Below are 17,500 nucleotides of genomic sequence, written 5' to 3' on the forward strand. Positions count from 1 at the left end.
AAGATGAAATCGGTGGAACTTCAAATCAGAATGTAATGAGCCGCTGGAACAAATATCGCACGGCATTAATTTGACGATCTAAAGATTCGAGCAGCTCACTTCACATATCCCTACATTTCATATTATGGAATGCTCCCAGACTGGAATAATGTATAGTTTATATCGTAGCTGCAAAAGTATAATGTTTCAATACGGAGATATTCTTTTCTACCCTAGAATCTACACCCGAATTTTTGGGTGAGAGGGCCAGTCGATTAGATCGACCCCAGTACGCAACTGGTACTTAATTTATCGAATTCGAAAGGATGAAAGGCAAAGTCGACGGAATTTGAACTCAGAACGTAAAGACAGACGAAATACCACTAAGCGTTTCGCCCGGATGCTAAGGTTCCGGCTAGCTCGCCGACATTTCAATACGGAGATATTTATAAAACAAAGCATTCAGTACCGCTGTGTTATGCCAGCAGTTGTATTGCTATTCTGCCACACTCGCGTGACATGGCTTGTAAACGGGTACAACTTTTATACTCATATCCATGAGTATTTCAGTCGTTCAAATCTTTCAAACGTTGTATACATTTGTAAAATTCCACTTTCTCCAAACGAAAATGTCATACATATACGTAAAACTTGCCAGATCATATAAACAATCAATGATTTTTATAAAGATATAAAATACATATATTTTGTTTTCATTTCATTGATTGTCATTGTATCGATCATTTCGTGTCGTAACATGTGCTTAACAAGAAAAACAAGATATACATGTATAAGCTATGTATGTTAATGTATAATACACACATACATACATATATATATATATATATATATATATATATATATGCATCTCAAATTAGCATGCATCTATTGTTTTCCAGTTCAAATACTACGCGACCAACTAAGACTAAATACAGGGTGTTCCATGTAGTAGGTCAACCAGCTTGAAATAGTTGTCATATAACTTTCAAATAAGTAGACAAGGATATCTCTAGAAAGCAGAGTATCCAATGCAGAAACGTAATTGAACTTACATATTCTAAATCACAATTCATCTGTTTCAATAGATACATACGTTTATATATATATATATATATATATATATATGTATATGGTGGTTGTCTACTCATTAAACAGAGTTTGACCACCTCCTGCACCTACACCTTAGCCCTTTCATGGCGTCTGATGTGGCTTTTTAAACCAGACAGTGTTTTGAAAAAAACACCCACACAGATTGCACCTCTGATTTGCACTACCAATACCTGCAAGTAAGTTCTGCTCATTGTGGGTCCTAACATGTCTTTTAAGACCCCCATTGGATTTGCAAACCCTCTGGCACACACTACATTCAAACATGTGCACAGACATATAATCAGAATAGCTGGGTGAGGTTTGTTTTCCATGGGTTCGCAGGTGAGATTTGAGGCCAGCCAAGGACAGACATGGTCTGTCACAGACTGTGCACACAAAAAGGTCCTTGTCATTCACCTTCTCAGTCTTCACCTTTTTCCTTAAATGTCTCTTGAGCCCTGCTTGCATCATCCTGGCCTCTTCAAATGCTTTCACTCCACTCCACACCCTTGTTCGCCATCCAACTCGATCTGAAGCGAGGACTTCTATATCTTTTGGAGCCATTCCAATTGACTTCATAGCAGTCCTTATGCCATCCTTAAACCTTTTTTTAGGTTTATGCCGATAACGTTTCCCCTCTGCAAGCTCACCATAAATAGATAGATATACGAGTCTAATGCGCATCTATATTAAACACAGTGATCGATTCGATCATAGCTGCTTCAGCTCAGAATGGTGTTATAATGTTCATCTAGTTGGGTTGCATCTATCATTGCAGGCCGTGTCACTTCAACCGCCTGGTGTAGAGAAAGATGTAATGTGTTCTCATTGGGATGATGTTCTGGGTAGGTGAAATTTATAGAGGGAATTATAGTGATATAAACATAGCCACATAGATAGATGTGCCTATATATATGTAAGTGTTTCTGTTTGTGTGTTTGTGTGTTTTTGCCTGAATGTATATGCACACATACACACATACACACGCGCACACACACGCGCACACACTCATATATATATGTACATACACATACATACACATACATAACACCCTGCGATAACATTCTCTTCTGATCCTTTCCCTCATCACTGAGTGCTTGATATTGTCCCCTTCAATTACCCCTAGGTATTTGTAACTCTCCGCTGGTTCTAACTCTTTTATGACATTTTGCTGGTCAAGGTTCACATTAGATGTATTTGTCATTTTTCCTTTGATAAAGGTAGCTTTTGCACATTTATCAAGGCCAAATTGCATCCTGATGTCATCACTGAATTGTTTAACAATCGCTAGTAGGCCTTTGAGTTGTTGGTCATTTTTTGCAAAGAGCTTTAAATCATCCATGTAAATGAGATGATTTATATTTTTATCAAATATTTTATAACCATACTGTGCATCATTGAGCAATTTTGAGAGCGGTATTAGGGCTAGACAGAAGAGGAGTGGTGATAGTGAGTCACCCTGGAAAATGCCACATGAAATTCTTACATCTCCAGCATTTAGAGATTCATTGTCATTGTTCAACATCAGTGTGGTTCTCCATGATCTCATACTTACGGATAAAAAGTTTCGCAGAGTAGGAGCTATTTTATACATTTCCAGACATTTCCTAATCCAGCTATGTGGTAGGCTATCAAAGGCCTTTTTATAGTCTATCCAGGCTATTGACAAGTTTGTGTGTCGCTTGTGACAATCTTCTAAGATCATCTTATTGATGAGTAGCTGATCTTTACAACCATAAGATCCACGTTTACATCCCTTTTGCTCATTAGGGAATATGCTACTTTCTATTAAAAAACTATAGGTGTACTCGGTTAGGACAGATGTTAGCGTCTTATACATTGTTGTTAAGCAGGTTATGGGTCGATAATTTTTTGGTTCGTTTGTTTCCTCATTTTTTGGAAGCAGGAATGTTAAACCATTAACTAGCCAAGAGGGCATCAAACTAGGATTTTGCAAAACATCGTTGTAAAGTTTTGTTAGCAGTTCATGACTTTCTGGGAAGGCATTCAACCAGAAGTTAGGAATTTTATCCTTTCCTGGAGACTTCCATTTGCTTGACTTCCCGAGAGCAGATCTTATATCTTCTACCCTGACCCCCTCCCACTTTTGCTCCTCTAAGGAGTCTAGGTCTGTAGCTATTCTATCAATCCAAGGGGCCTTTTCATTGTGTGTTTTATCTTCTGCCCAGATTTTATTCCAAAATTCTTGCACTTCTTCTTTTGATGGGACAGACTTTATTGTTACTGGTGTTTTCCCTATCTTCCTGTAGAAATTTTTGGGGTTATTTTTGAACATGTTATTATCTCGGAAGAATTTAACACGCTTTTCATACCTTGCTATGCGGGCAGCTTTAGCACATACCTTTTGCTTGATGGTTTCTATGGTGGCATCAATGTCAACTATGGTTTTCATGTTATATTTTTTCTTTAGTTTTTGGGTCTTTGTAGGTTTGATACTCTTGTCAAATTTAAGGTTTTTCAAACATTCTATGTGAGATCTAAGCAGCTTAATTTGGTGTTGAATGCGTTCTTGCCAAGAAGGCTTTTTGTGGGAGTGTTGTCTTTTTCTAATCTTTTCACCACATAGAATCGTTGAGATTCTTGCGGATGCATAGTACAGGTGGTTGAGATCTGTAATATCAACATCATTAGCTGAAATTATATCCTTAAGTGCAAGGCGGATTTTACCAATTATTTTCAGGTTTTGGTTAGAATTGCGAATTTTGGGGAGAGTGTCGCGTTCATTCATACTAGTTTCTTTAATTTTCAGCCATTCAATCATGATCTGATTTTTTAGATCATGTAGTTCTGTTGCGTCGATTTCTGTATGACTTTCTTCATCTATTTGATTTTCACCTGTATTAGTGTTTATGGTTGGTTCAGAGAGTATTTCACTTTGCCTATCAGTTACCTTAACTCTTTCAATCATTACTATATTTTCCTCAGCCTTGGGCTGGTTTATAATTATTTCCTCTGTACTATCTTCTTTAGCTGCAGTTTCATTCTTTTTATCCTTTACTGCTTGCTTAATTTGGTCAACCTCTACTTCAGTTAGTAATTTTTTTTTCATAATGTTTCTTCTGACGTTGGCAAGTTTGTTACTGTCTATGTAGGGTCTTACTTCAAGGTGTTTCTGTCTCCAGTTTAAGTAGGTTTGTACAGTATTAGATTTATCTGTAGGGAAATATATGGCATGGTAGAAGGCTGTAAGAACTTCTTTATTATCTTCCCTAGACCATTTTTCATTCTTTTTCGTTTGGTTATTTGATGACGAGCATGGATGGCCATCTGTTGGAATATTCCGGTTGTGGGGTACTTCCAGCTCCTGTGTGTCGGGAAGATTTGAACCAGTAGCAGATTTCTCGTCTCGGATCTGGTTCATTATCCGAGTAAGTGGTCCTTTATAATGCGGTCTATGACCATTCCGGTTTATATTTTGTTTTATTAACAGTGAGGCATAACAAGCTTCGACGTTTACTCTAGGGGACGGATCTGTCTGCTTAGGATACATTTTTTGAGACAACACCGTCTCCGAGCTCTCGTGACGTAGCTTCTTAAGGCTAGCAGATCTATTTCGAGTAAGTGGCCCTTCGTGATTCGGTTGATGACCAATCTGGTTTGTGATCTGCCTTGTTATCATTGAGGCATGACGAGCTTTGGCGTTGACATTAGGGGACGGATTTGTCTGTTTCTCAGCATGTAAACATTACTCGTAGCGTAGTTTTTTAAGGCTAGCAGATCGGTATTCATCTGTATTTTTTTTGTTGATAGATTTATCTCCGGGCATAGTGTATTTTGTGTGTGTGTGTGTGTGTGTGTGTGTGTGTGTGTGTGTGTGGCGTTTTAAACTTATGAATGGTTCACTGTCTGTGTTTGTTCACAAAATGAAAATAAATAAAGAAGAAAAAAAAAAGTTTTGGTTTTGCTTCGTTTGTGATATGTGTTTTGGTATGCGTGAGTGTGTCCTGTGATTTTCACGTAGTTGTGTAAACATTAAGATGCATGTGTAGTTCTATGGGTATCAAAACGTATATATCATTGTGTACACGTTCGAGTGTATGCGTAATTATTCAATATATGTACTTACTATTTTGTTCCATTTCTTTTTTATATAGTTTGTAAACTTTCCGGTGTTGATTTTGCGTGTGTGATCGCACGTGTTTCACTGAGACATCGTGCATAGGAGGACCTGTGCTTTGTATTGCAGTGAAATTTCATTTTTTAAGAATAAAAAATATTCTTAAAAAAATTATCTTCGTTAAAAGACCGCTTCCTTCAAATCTTCCACCGGTTCTTTTGGCTAATTCCATCGATGTTATTGGATTAGATATGTTTTTGTATAGGGAGCCCGGTGTAGCACATCCATGTTGTTATTCAGCCCGGTGCTCCTTATTCTTCTTCTTCTTCTTCTTATTATTATTATTTTATGTTTGACTTTTGTTTTGCATTTGTACAAGTTGGATCCAAGTCTCACCCAGAGACCTCAAGAGACAACAAGTTAGAAGTTCATGTAGGTGTTATGCCTAGGGTACCATATATTTGGATTTGTACAGTTTTGTTCAAGTGAATGTTTAAGAAACCATAAGAAAATTATGTTTGCTTTAAAATTTGAGATCACATAGACAGTATTTTACGTAGGATATGGGCAGTTCCCATGAGCACTATCTTTTGGACTTCAGCCATTTTGGGGTTTCCTGGTATCTGAGCTAGGTAGTAATCAGCCCGTTTCGCTGTCATTCCCAGGGCACCTATGACAATAGGTATTGTTTTCGTCTTCAGATTCCACATTTTGCTAATTTCTATTTCAAGATCTTTATATTTGCTCAGTTTTTGGTAGGTCTTGACAGATACGTTTATATCAATTGGGACAGTCATATCAATGAGGAGGCATGATTTTTGTCTGAAGTCTTTCAGTATGATGTCTGGCCTATTTGCGTCTATCTTTCTGTCAGTTTGAATGGTGAAGTTCCAGAGGAGTGCAATGTGATCATTTTCAAGTACTGGGGGTGGTTTGTGTTCCCATCAGTTTTTATCATGGGGCAAGTCCAGGTTTTTGCATATTACCCAGTGAATATATTGTGCAGCTCTATCATGCCTGTTGAGATACTCTGTAGGCGCAAGCAGACTGCACATGGAGACAACATGATCGATGGTCTCATTTTGTTGTTGGCATATACGACATAATGGGGAGCTGCCGTTCTTTAATATGTTGGCCTGGTAGTTCTTTGTAGGTAGGCATTGATCTTGGGCTGCTATGATAAACCCCTCTGTTTCTGATTTCAATCCAGAGGCCATTAACCATTGGTGGGTAAGGGCTTTGTCAATATCTGCATTATTCGCTCTCTTTGGGTATTTGCCATTGAGAGGTTTTCCATGCCATTTTTCAGTCATAATAGCTAAGGCAGCAATTTTAGCACGGGTTTTCAAGCGCTTAGCTTTTTCTGTAGGTGTTTCTAGTTCGTCTAATTCTTGAATTTGTTGCAATTGGAATTCACTTAGATATTCCTTTGCCTGTTTTGTTACTGAGTAAGATGCTTTCTTGCTTTCATATTTTAAGACAAGTTTTAGCATCCAGTCCTCAGAGTTTTTCATATAGGTGTCTAGGCCAATTGTGGCTACCTTCATTGATAATGCCAGCTGTAGTAGTCCTCGATCTCCCTCTTTTCTTGGCAGATAAAGACGTTCTATATCTGCCTTTGGGTGGTGCATTCTATGCATTGTCAACAGTTTTCGTATTTTTCTGTCAACATTACATATTTCAGTAATTGACCAGTTAACGATGTTGAAACTGTAAGTCACGACTGGTATGGCTAGAGCATTGATCGCTTCGATCCTGTTTCTCGCGTTCAGCTCTGTCTTCAGTATTGCTCTCACCCTGCGATAACATTCTCTTCTGATCCTTTCCCTCATCACTGAGTGCTTGATATTGTCCCCTTCAATTACCCCTAGGTATTTGTAGCTCTCCGCTGGTTCTAACTCTTTTATGACATTTTGCTGGTCAAGGTTCACATTAGATGTATTTGTCATTTTTCCTTTGATAAAGATAGCTTTTGCACATTTATCAAGGCCAAATTGCATCCTGATGTCATCACTGAATTGTTTAACAATCGCTAGTAGGCCTTTGAGTTGTTGGTCATTTTTTGCAAAGAGCTTTAAATCATCCATGTAAATGAGATGATTTATATTTTTATCAAATATTTTATAACCATACTGTGCATCATTGAGCAATTTTGAGAGCGGTATTAGGGCTAGACAGAAGAGTGGTGATAGTGAGTCACCCTGGAAAATGCCACATGAAATTCTTACATCTCCAGCATTTAGAGATTCATTGTCATTGTTCAACATCAGTGTGGTTCTCCATGATCTCATACTTACAGATAAAAAGTTTCGCAGAGTAGGAGCTATTTTATACATTTCCAGACATTTCCTAATCCAGCTATGTGGTAGGCTATCAAAGGCCTTTTTATAGTCTATCCAGGCTATTGACAAGTTTGTGTGTCGCTTGTGACAATCTTCTAAGATCATCTTATTGATGAGTAGCTGATCTTTACAACCATAAGATCCACGTTTACATCCCTTTTGCTCATTAGGGAATATGCTACTTTCTATTAAAAAACTATAGGTGTACTCGGTTAGGACAGATGTTAGCGTCTTATACATTGTTGTTAAGCAGGTTATGGGTCGATAATTTTTTGGTTCGTTTGTTTCCTCATTTTTTGGAAGCAGGAATGTTAAACCATTAACTAGCCAAGAGGGCATCAAACTAGGATTTTGCAAAACATCGTTGTAAAGTTTTGTTAGCAGTTCATGACTTTCTGGGAAGGCATTCAACCAGAAGTTAGGAATTTTATCCTTTCCTGGAGACTTCCATTTGCTTGACTTCCCGAGAGCAGATCTTATATCTTCTACCCTGACCCCCTCCCACTTTTGCTCCTCTAAGGAGTCTAGGTCTGTAGCTATTCTATCAATCCAAGGGGCCTTTTCATTGTGTGTTTTATCTTCTGCCCAGATTTTATTCCAAAATTCTTGCACTTCTTCTTTTGATGGGACAGACTTTATTGTTACTGGTGTTTTCCCTATCTTCCTGTAGAAATTTTTGGGGTTATTTTTGAACATGTTATTATCTCGGAAGAATTTAACACGCTTTTCATACCTTGCTATGCGGGCAGCTTTAGCACATACCTTTTGCTTGATGGTTTCTATGGTGGCATCAATGTCAACTATGGTTTTCATGTTATATTTTTTCTTTAGTTTTTGGGTCTTTGTAGGTTTGATACTCTTGTCAAATTTAAGGTTTTTCAAACATTCTATGTGAGATCTAAGCAGCTTAATTTGGTGTTGAATGCGTTCTTGCCAAGAAGGCTTTTTGTGGGAGTGTTGTCTTTTTCTAATCTTTTCACCACATAGAATCGTTGAGATTCTTGCGGATGCATAGTACAGGTGGTTGAGATCTGTAATATCAACATCATTAGCTGAAATTATATCCTTAAGTGCAAGGCGGATTTTACCAATTATTTTCAGGTTTTGGTTAGAATTGCGAATTTTGGGGAGAGTGTCGCGTTCATTCATACTAGTTTCTTTAATTTTCAGCCATTCAATCATGATCTGATTTTTTAGATCATGTAGTTCTGTTGCGTCGATTTCTGTATGACTTTCTTCATCTATTTGATTTTCACCTGTATTAGTGTTTATGGTTGGTTCAGAGAGTATTTCACTTTGCCTATCAGTTACCTTAACTCTTTCAATCATTACTGTATTTTCCTCAGCCTTGGGCTGGTTTATAATTATTTCCTCTGTACTATCTTCTTTAGCTGCAGTTTCATTCTTTTTATCCTTTACTGCTTGCTTAATTTGGTCAACCTCTACTTCAGTTAGTAATTTTTTTTTCATAATGTTTCTTCTGACGTTGGCAAGTTTGTTACTGTCTATGTAGGGTCTTACTTCAAGGTGTTTCTGTCTCCAGTTTAAGTAGGTTTGTACAGTATTAGATTTATCTGTAGGGAAATATATGGCATGGTAGAAGGCTGTAAGAACTTCTTTATTATCTTCCCTAGACCATTTTTCATTCTTTTTCGTTTGGTTATTTGATGACGAGCATGGATGGCCATCTGTTGGAATATTCCGGTTGTGGGGTACTTCCAGCTCCTGTGTGTCGGGAAGATTTGAACCAGTAGCAGATTTCTCGTCTCGGATCTGGTTCATTATCCGAGTAAGTGGTCCTTTATAATGCGGTCTATGACCATTCCGGTTTATATTTTGTTTTATTAACAGTGAGGCATAACAAGCTTCGACGTTTACTCTAGGGGACGGATCTGTCTGCTTAGGATACATTTTTTGAGACAACACCGTCTCCGAGCTCTCGTGACGTAGCTTCTTAAGGCTAGCAGATCTATTTCGAGTAAGTGGCCCTTCGTGATTCGGTTGATGACCAATCTGGTTTGTGATCTGCCTTGTTATCATTGAGGCATGACGAGCTTTGGCGTTGACATTAGGGGACGGATTTGTCTGTTTCTCAGCATGTAAACATTACTCGTAGCGTAGTTTTTTAAGGCTAGCAGATCGGTATTCATCTGTATTTTTTTTGTTGATAGATTTATCTCCGGGCATAGTGTATTTTGTGTGTGTGTGTGTGTGTGTGTGTGTGTGTGTGTGTGTGTGTGGCGTTTTAAACTTATGAATGGTTCACTGTCTGTGTTTGTTCACAAAATGAAAATAAATAAAGAAGAAAAAAAAAAGTTTTGGTTTTGCTTCGTTTGTGATATGTGTTTTGGTATGCGTGAGTGTGTCCTGTGATTTTCACGTAGTTGTGTAAACATTAAGATGCATGTGTAGTTCTATGGGTATCAAAACGTATATATCATTGTGTACACGTTCGAGTGTATGCGTAATTATTCAATATATGTACTTACTATTTTGTTCCATTTCTTTTTTATATAGTTTGTAAACTTTCCGGTGTTGATTTTGCGTGTGTGATCGCACGTGTTTCACTGAGACATCGTGCATAGGAGGACCTGTGCTTTGTATTGCAGTGAAATTTCATTTTTTAAGAATAAAAAATATTCTTAAAAAAATTATCTTCGTTAAAAGACCGCTTCCTTCAAATCTTCCACCGGTTCTGTTGCCTAATTCCATCGATGTTATTGGATTAGATATGTTTTTGTATAGGGAGCCCGGTGTAGCACATCCATTATTATTATTATTATTATTATTTTATGTTTGACTTTTGTTTTGCATTTGTACAAGTTGGATCTAAGTCTCACTCAGAGACCTCAAGAGACAACAAGTTAGTTCATGTAGGTGTTATGCCTAGGGTACCATATACTTGGATTTGTACAGTTTTGTTCAAGTGAATGTTTAAAAAACCATAAGAAAATTATGTGTTTGTTTTAAAATTTGAGATCACATAGACAGCATTTTACGTAGGATATGGGCAGTTCCCATGAGCACTATCTTTTGAACTTCACCCATTTTGGGGTTTCCTGGTATCTGAGCTAGGTAGTAATCAGCCCGTTTCGCTGTCATTCCCAGGGCACCTATGACAATAGGTATTGTTTTCGTCTTCAGATTCCACATTTTGGTAATTTCTATTTCAAGATCTTTATATTTGCTCAGTTTTTGGTAGGTCTTGACAGATACGTTTATATCGATTGGGACAGTCATACCAATGAGGAGGCATGATTTTTGTCTGAAGTCTTTCAGTATGATGTCTGGCCTATTTGTGTCTATATTTCTGTTAGTTTGAATGGTGAAGTTCCAGAGGAGTGCAATGTGATCATTTTCAAGTACTGGGGGTGGTTTGTGTTCCCACCAGTTTTTATCATGGGGCAAATCCAGGTTTTTGCATATTACCCAGTGAATATATTGTGCAGCTCTATCATGGCTGTTGAGATACTCTGTAGGCGCAAGCAGACTGCACATGGAGACACCATGATCGATGGTCTCATTTTGATGTTGGCATATACGGGGAGCTGCCGTTCTTTAATATGTTGGCCTGGTAGTTCTTTGTAGGTAGGCATTGATCTTGGACTGCTATGATAAACCTCTCTGTTTCTGATTTCAAGCCAGAGGCCATTAACCATTGGTGGGTAAGGGCTTTGTCAATATCTGCATTATTCGCTCTCTTTGGGTATTTGCCATTGAGAGGTTTTCCATGCCATTTTTCAGTCATAATAGCTAAGGCAGCAATTTTAGCACGGGTTTTCAAGCGCTTAGCTTTTTCTGTAGGTGTTTCTAGTTCGTCTAATTCTTGAATTTGTTGCAATTGGAATTCACTTAGATATTCCTTTGCCTGTTTTGTTACTGAGTAAGATGCTTTCTTGCTTTCATATTTTAAGACAAGTTTTAGCATCCAGTCCTCAGAGTTTTTCATATAGGTGTCTAGGCCAATTGTGGCTACCTTCATTGATAATGCCAGCTGTAGTAGTCCTCGATCTCCCTCTTTTCTTGGCAGATAAAGACGTTCTATATCTGCCTTAGGGTGGTGCATTCTATGCATTGTCAACAGTTTTCGTATTTTTCTGTCAACATTACATATTTCAGTAATTGACCAGTTAACGATATTGAAACTGTAAGTCACGACTGGTATGGCTAGAGCATTGATCGCTTCGATCCTGTTTCTCGCGTTCAGCTCTGTCTTCAGTATTGCTCTCACCCTGCGATAACATTCTCTTCTGATCCTTTCCCTCATCACTGAGTGCTTGATATTGTCCCCTTCAATTACCCCTAGGTATTTGTAGCTCTCCGCTGGTTCTAACTCTTTTATGACATTTTGCTGGTCAAGGTTCACATTAGTGACATTTTGCTGGTCAAGGTTCACATTAGTTATTATTATTATTATTATTATTATTATTATTATTATTATTATTATTGTTTAGTATTTTTATTTTTATAACGTGCTTTCGCTTCACTACCGAGCGCAGCTCTGTGTGCCTTGGGTATGTGCTGTGATTTGCTCTGATGTTCTTATGGTTACTGTATTGAAAGACGTTTGCGTAGGATGTGTGCAGTGCCCAGTAGTGCAATTTTCTGTATGTTATATATATTTGTAAGTCCTGGTGTTTTTGTTATGTATTTGCCTGAATATTTTTTTATTATACCTAAGGCACCTACTATGATAGGAATTGTTTCTGTTTTTAGATTCCACATTCGAGTTACCTCTATTTCCAGGTCTTTGTATTTTGAAAGTTTTTTCCAATTCTTTTAGGGAAACGTTGTCATCTGCTGGTATTGATACATCAATTAGAAAGCATTTTTTTCTTCATGATCTTTGACGACTATATCTGGTCTATTTGCCTTAATTTCTCTATCTGTTATTATTATTATTATTATTATTATTATTGTTCAGTAGTTTTATTTTTATAACGTGCTTTCGCTTCACTACCGAGCGCAGCACTGTGCGCCTTAGTATGTGCTGTGGTTCGCTGTGATGCTCTTATGTTTACTGTATTGAAAGTGTTTTGCGTAGGATGTGTGCAGTGCCAAGTAGTGCAATTTTCTGTATGTTATATATATTTGTAAGTCCTGGTGTTTTTGTTATGTATTTGTCTGAATATTTTTTATTATACCTAAGTCACCTACTATGATAGGAATTGTTTCTATTTTTAGATTCCACATTCGAGTTACCTCTATTTCCAGGTCTTTGTATTTTGAAAGTTTTTCCATTTCTTTTAGGGAAACGTTTTCATCTGCTGGTATTGATACATCAATTAAAAAGCATTTTTTTCTTCATGATCTTTGACGACTATATCTGGTCTATTTTCCTTAATTTCTCTATCTGTGTGTATTGGCATATCCAAGAGTATGGTTGCTTTCTCGTTTTCTGTGACCTTTTCTGGCGTGTGTTTATACCATCTTTTTTCTGTTGTTATTCCATAGTGTTGGCATAGCTTCCAGTTGGCAGAACAGGAGTGGAGAGAGCATGTGTCCGTGGAATATTCCTCCTCTAATGGGGATGACTTTCGTTTTCACAAGTCCCTCCTTTGTTTGGAGCTGTAGCACTGTCTACCATTTGTTTATTGAGTGCCTTATGTATTTTATAATAATTGGTGCCACCTTGTTTATGGCTAGTGTTTCCAGAATCCACGTGTGGGGAACACTGTCGAAAGCCTTTTGGTAGTCCACCCAGGCCATACCGAGGCCTTTCTTCTTTCTGCGGCTGTCTTCAGTTATGGCTTTATTGATCATTAATTGATCTTTACAGCCGTATGAGCCCTTGCAGCATCCTTTCTGTTCTTCTGGAAGCAGGTTGTTATTCTCCAGGTGTTTACACAATCTCTGCGATATTATTGCAGTAAAGGCTTTGTAGATCGTAGGGAGACAGGTTATAGCTCTATAGTTTTGTGGTTTCTCCGTTTCAGTGGATTTGGGAATTAAGATGGTTTTCCCTTTCGTGAGCCATTCAGGCATTGTCTCTGGCTCTGCTAATATGTTGTTAAAGCTTTCTGCCAGCTTTTTATGCATTCCGGTCAAGTGTTTTAACCAGAAGTTGGGGATCTTGTCGTGCCCAGGTGCCTTCCAGTTGCTTAGTCTTTGCAGTGTCTGGGTGACCTCTTCAGTTGTTATAGGGGTCCAGAGTTGCTCAGGTGCTAAGTTCGTTTTTTCCCCAAGACACCTGATGAAGGTTGGGGGCATAACAGCAGAAACGTTGTGTTAGCAACAAACAAAATGAGAACAAATATCCGTCAAATGTAAATAATGTACTCTTTTTTTATTTGTCACACAGGCCATGACACAGAGGGGAAAGCACAAGGACAGGCGGAACACCACCGTGGGGACAAAAACAGCAAACGAACGGATGGCGATTAAATTAATGGTAATGAAATGGCTGCATTGAAACCCACTCTGAAGTAGTTCCATCTGAATGTTTTAACACGGTATTTTTATCATTGTTTTTTATCTTTTTTTCGTTTTTTTTTCTTTTAGCATCTTGTGTTATAGTCTTAAAATTTTAAACATTTACTTATATATGGCAGTAACTACTGATTAGTGGCAAGTCGTCAAATTACACTCTTACACCCATTAGGTCTATCCTGTTATTGTACCATTCCTTATTGTAGTTATTGCACTTCTCCTTGTCTACCACAATTGTCTTCTCCGGGTAATATTCTGTTAATATTTTTACTCTTATCACCGACTTCCCTCTTTTGACGAACTGGTAAATTACGTGGTTGTAAACACACCAACACCCTATGTCTGGCAACAGAACCATACCACACAAGCAGGAGAACTCAGTGATGGCTGTCAGATAACTTCTGTGACCATAACATTCCTAACATCTAGCCACCTAACTAAGCCCAGGGCGCAGACGGGTGAAAGACCAACAAAACTTGTAACATCAACTTAAACAAGAAAATTCCGAAGTCGTCTGTATTGAACCCAATTGTCATTTTATTAAATAAATTTACTATTTAGCATTTCAAGACAATTTGATGTAATACTGGTAAATATACGTGTTAAAATGAGTTGTCAGTGTTATTTTTACTTTTGCGAAATTTAGACGACAATATATTCACTGCACTCTCTCTCTCTCTCTCTCTCTCTCTCTCTCTCTCTCTCTCTCTCTCTCTCTCTCTCTCTCTCTCTGTATATATATATATATATATATATATATATATATATATACACACACAAAGGGATAACTAACAAACGTTCTTGTTGGTTAAACAACTTTTTAACATCTATATATCATCAAATTATGGAACATAAATATATACTAAAACACAAGCGCATTGAACATATAGATCCTAAAAGCATAAAAAAATGTACATTTATATACATATACAAAAGATAATAGAACCTGCAAAAGCAATATAGATGAAATCGTTTGAGGAAAACAACAGGGCATAAATCTATGCATATAAACGGCGACTTAGGTGTTGAAAACGATAAAAATTTTAAAAATCAAATTTGTAAAATATAAGACGATAGCCAGAAAAATGTCCATTCAGAGTCAATTTTTATGGCCGATTCAAAGGTCATCGCCAAATTTGAAATATGATACATAATTGAAATTTGGCGATGTCCTTTGAAAAAGGCCGTAGAAATTGACGCCGAACGGATTTTTCTGGTTATCGTCTTATATTTTAATATTATTTAAGTTACGTATATTATGATCGTTCCAACTACGTAGTCACCGTTTGTATGCATAGATTCATTCCATGTTTTTGTTGACTTTGCCTTTCATCCTTTCGGATTCGATAAATTAAGTACCAGTTGCGTACTGGAGTCGATCTAATCGACTGGCCCTCTCACCCAAAATTTTGGGCCTAGATCATAGGGTAGGAAAGAATATCTCCGTATTGAAACATTATACTTTTGCAGCTACGATATAAACTATACATTATTCCAGTCTGGGAGCATTCCATAATATGAAATGTAGGCATATGTGAAGTGAGCTGCTCGAATCTTTAGATTGTCAAATTAATGCCGTGCGATATTTGTTCCAGCGGCTCATTACATTCTGATTTCAAGTTCCACCGATTTCATCTTTACTTTTCATCTGTTCGAGGTCGTTAAAATGAATATCAGTGAAATTCTGTGTTTTATGGTATAGACTAAACACATTCCATTGACAATGCTGGTGTTCAACCTAAATCCGAAGTCTTTATTGTAGATATATTGTAGATATATAGCCATTAAAGTTTTCATCTGTGACAGTAAAATAATTCGGAGATGTTATTTTCCTATTCTAAATAATCTAATTCTTAAAGGAAAATGTTCAACAACGATTCTACCACATCGATCGTGATATTTGCAAATGCGTATCACCTTCACAAGCTTTAATACGATTTGGATTTTACCTGCATCCCAATGATATTAATTTTTTCATTATTAGGTGGTGAGTGGCGAGCTCTTCTAATTCAATACAAGAATTTCGAGAACGTTTTTGTTTTCAGTTTTCCTCCCATATTTCCTTATGATTAGAGCTTAGATTTATTTACCAAGTGTATACTATATTCCTTTTTCTCTTTTGTTTTTGTTTTTTCGGTTTGCCATCTACTATTCCGTATATTTCCAAATAAAAAAGCGATCTTCTATCTTCGGGACATTCTATCTGGAGTATTATCGTTCTCTTCGACTTTTCGTTACGTTAGAGAAGCTGATTGAATATTTAAAATCTTAGTTTTTCTATATTCATATTTAAATTAGTAATATTACATATTAGAATATTTCTTTCTTATTGTAAATCTTTTGACAAAGTATTATGAATATCCTGACTTCAAATTTTTTGTTGCTATTCTCGTATCTTTCCCGAAAGACATATTTGGCTCTTAAATTTGAAGCAGTTTACAAAGCATGATGCCACAGTATTGACGCTGACATAATTGCATACGCTGTCGTAAATATAGTAACAAATGACACGATTTCAAAACGTGTAAGTATACTTTCAATTGGAATGGTCTTTTATTGCTTGATGCCTTAACAAAAATGACGGTAGCAACATGTAAAAATTATACTTTAAAAAAGTGTAAGAATTAAAACTCATGCTTTAATAATGTATATGATTTACATTATTAACGTTATTCAGTTGAAACGTTGTGTTAACAACAAACAAGATGAGTACAAATATCCGTCAAATGTGACCGATGTAAATAATGTAATGTGAGGGTGATGTTATCTTAAAGTTACCTAATTTATTTATACAATCAAAGGTTTATATTTAATTTGATATATAGAGATTACATATATAGAGAAAAGAGAAATGTTATTTAAAATATTAAATAAATTAAATTCTGATTAGAATTTAAAAAATTCAATATTTAATAAAATGTACATGCAAGAAAAAAAGTGTAGATAACAACTGCTGTAAATGAGAACGTGGGGGACATTTTCGCTCTCGCACCTGAAAAATACAAAGGAAGAGTAAAATTGAATGTAAATAATTATAGAAATGCGTATTTTAAAACAAAAGTGAGCCTCGCTTACTCATTTATCACATAATTCATGCAAAATTGTTGAAGTGAAAGTAACTGAAAATGAAATTATCGTTACTGAAATAATGATATTTATACAATTAAATGACAACTCCCGAGTTTAATGTTGTAACCAAATACACAGGTTGGATTTGTCTTTATATCCTGAGTAATACAACATATAGGAACGAGAGATTTAACAATGTGTACTTCAATTTGTTGTACGTATATTATGAGAAAAGATTTCATTTCTTAACTTTGTAGGAAGAGAATATTAGACAACATAATGTACAAACATTATAACATAATTCATTTGATCAAATGTATTGATTTTTACATTTATCATTGCTTGTACATGTCGAGGAATTTGTTAAACAATTTTGTATTTAAGTGTAAACAAAATGTCGAAAAGTATTTTATGAGAAGTTCAGTCAAAATTTAAAATCAAGAATACCTTACACTTTTGGAATATGACATAGGAATAGATGACAAAATGTAGAAGTAAATAAGAATGAAAAACG

At 36.5% G+C, this 17,500-nt stretch overlaps 1 protein-coding gene across 1 annotated transcript in view; it reads right to left on the reverse strand.

Moving 5' to 3' along the window:
* Positions 1-16,446: 16,446 nt before the first annotated feature.
* Positions 16,447-17,500, reverse strand: part of LOC106876345 (uncharacterized) — a 21,523-nt gene continuing 20,469 nt past the window's right edge. The window contains exon 15 of the mRNA XM_014924846.3: positions 16,447-16,909. Within this exon, the coding sequence (XP_014780332.2) occupies positions 16,827-16,909 (83 nt within the window). The 3' untranslated portion in view covers positions 16,447-16,826. The remainder of the gene's footprint in view (positions 16,910-17,500) is intronic.

The sequence above is a fragment of the Octopus bimaculoides genome, chromosome 1 (assembly GCF_046866305.1).
Source record: "Octopus bimaculoides isolate indiv1 chromosome 1, ASM4686630v1, whole genome shotgun sequence".
In the NCBI taxonomy this organism is placed as follows: domain Eukaryota; kingdom Metazoa; phylum Mollusca; class Cephalopoda; order Octopoda; family Octopodidae; genus Octopus; species Octopus bimaculoides.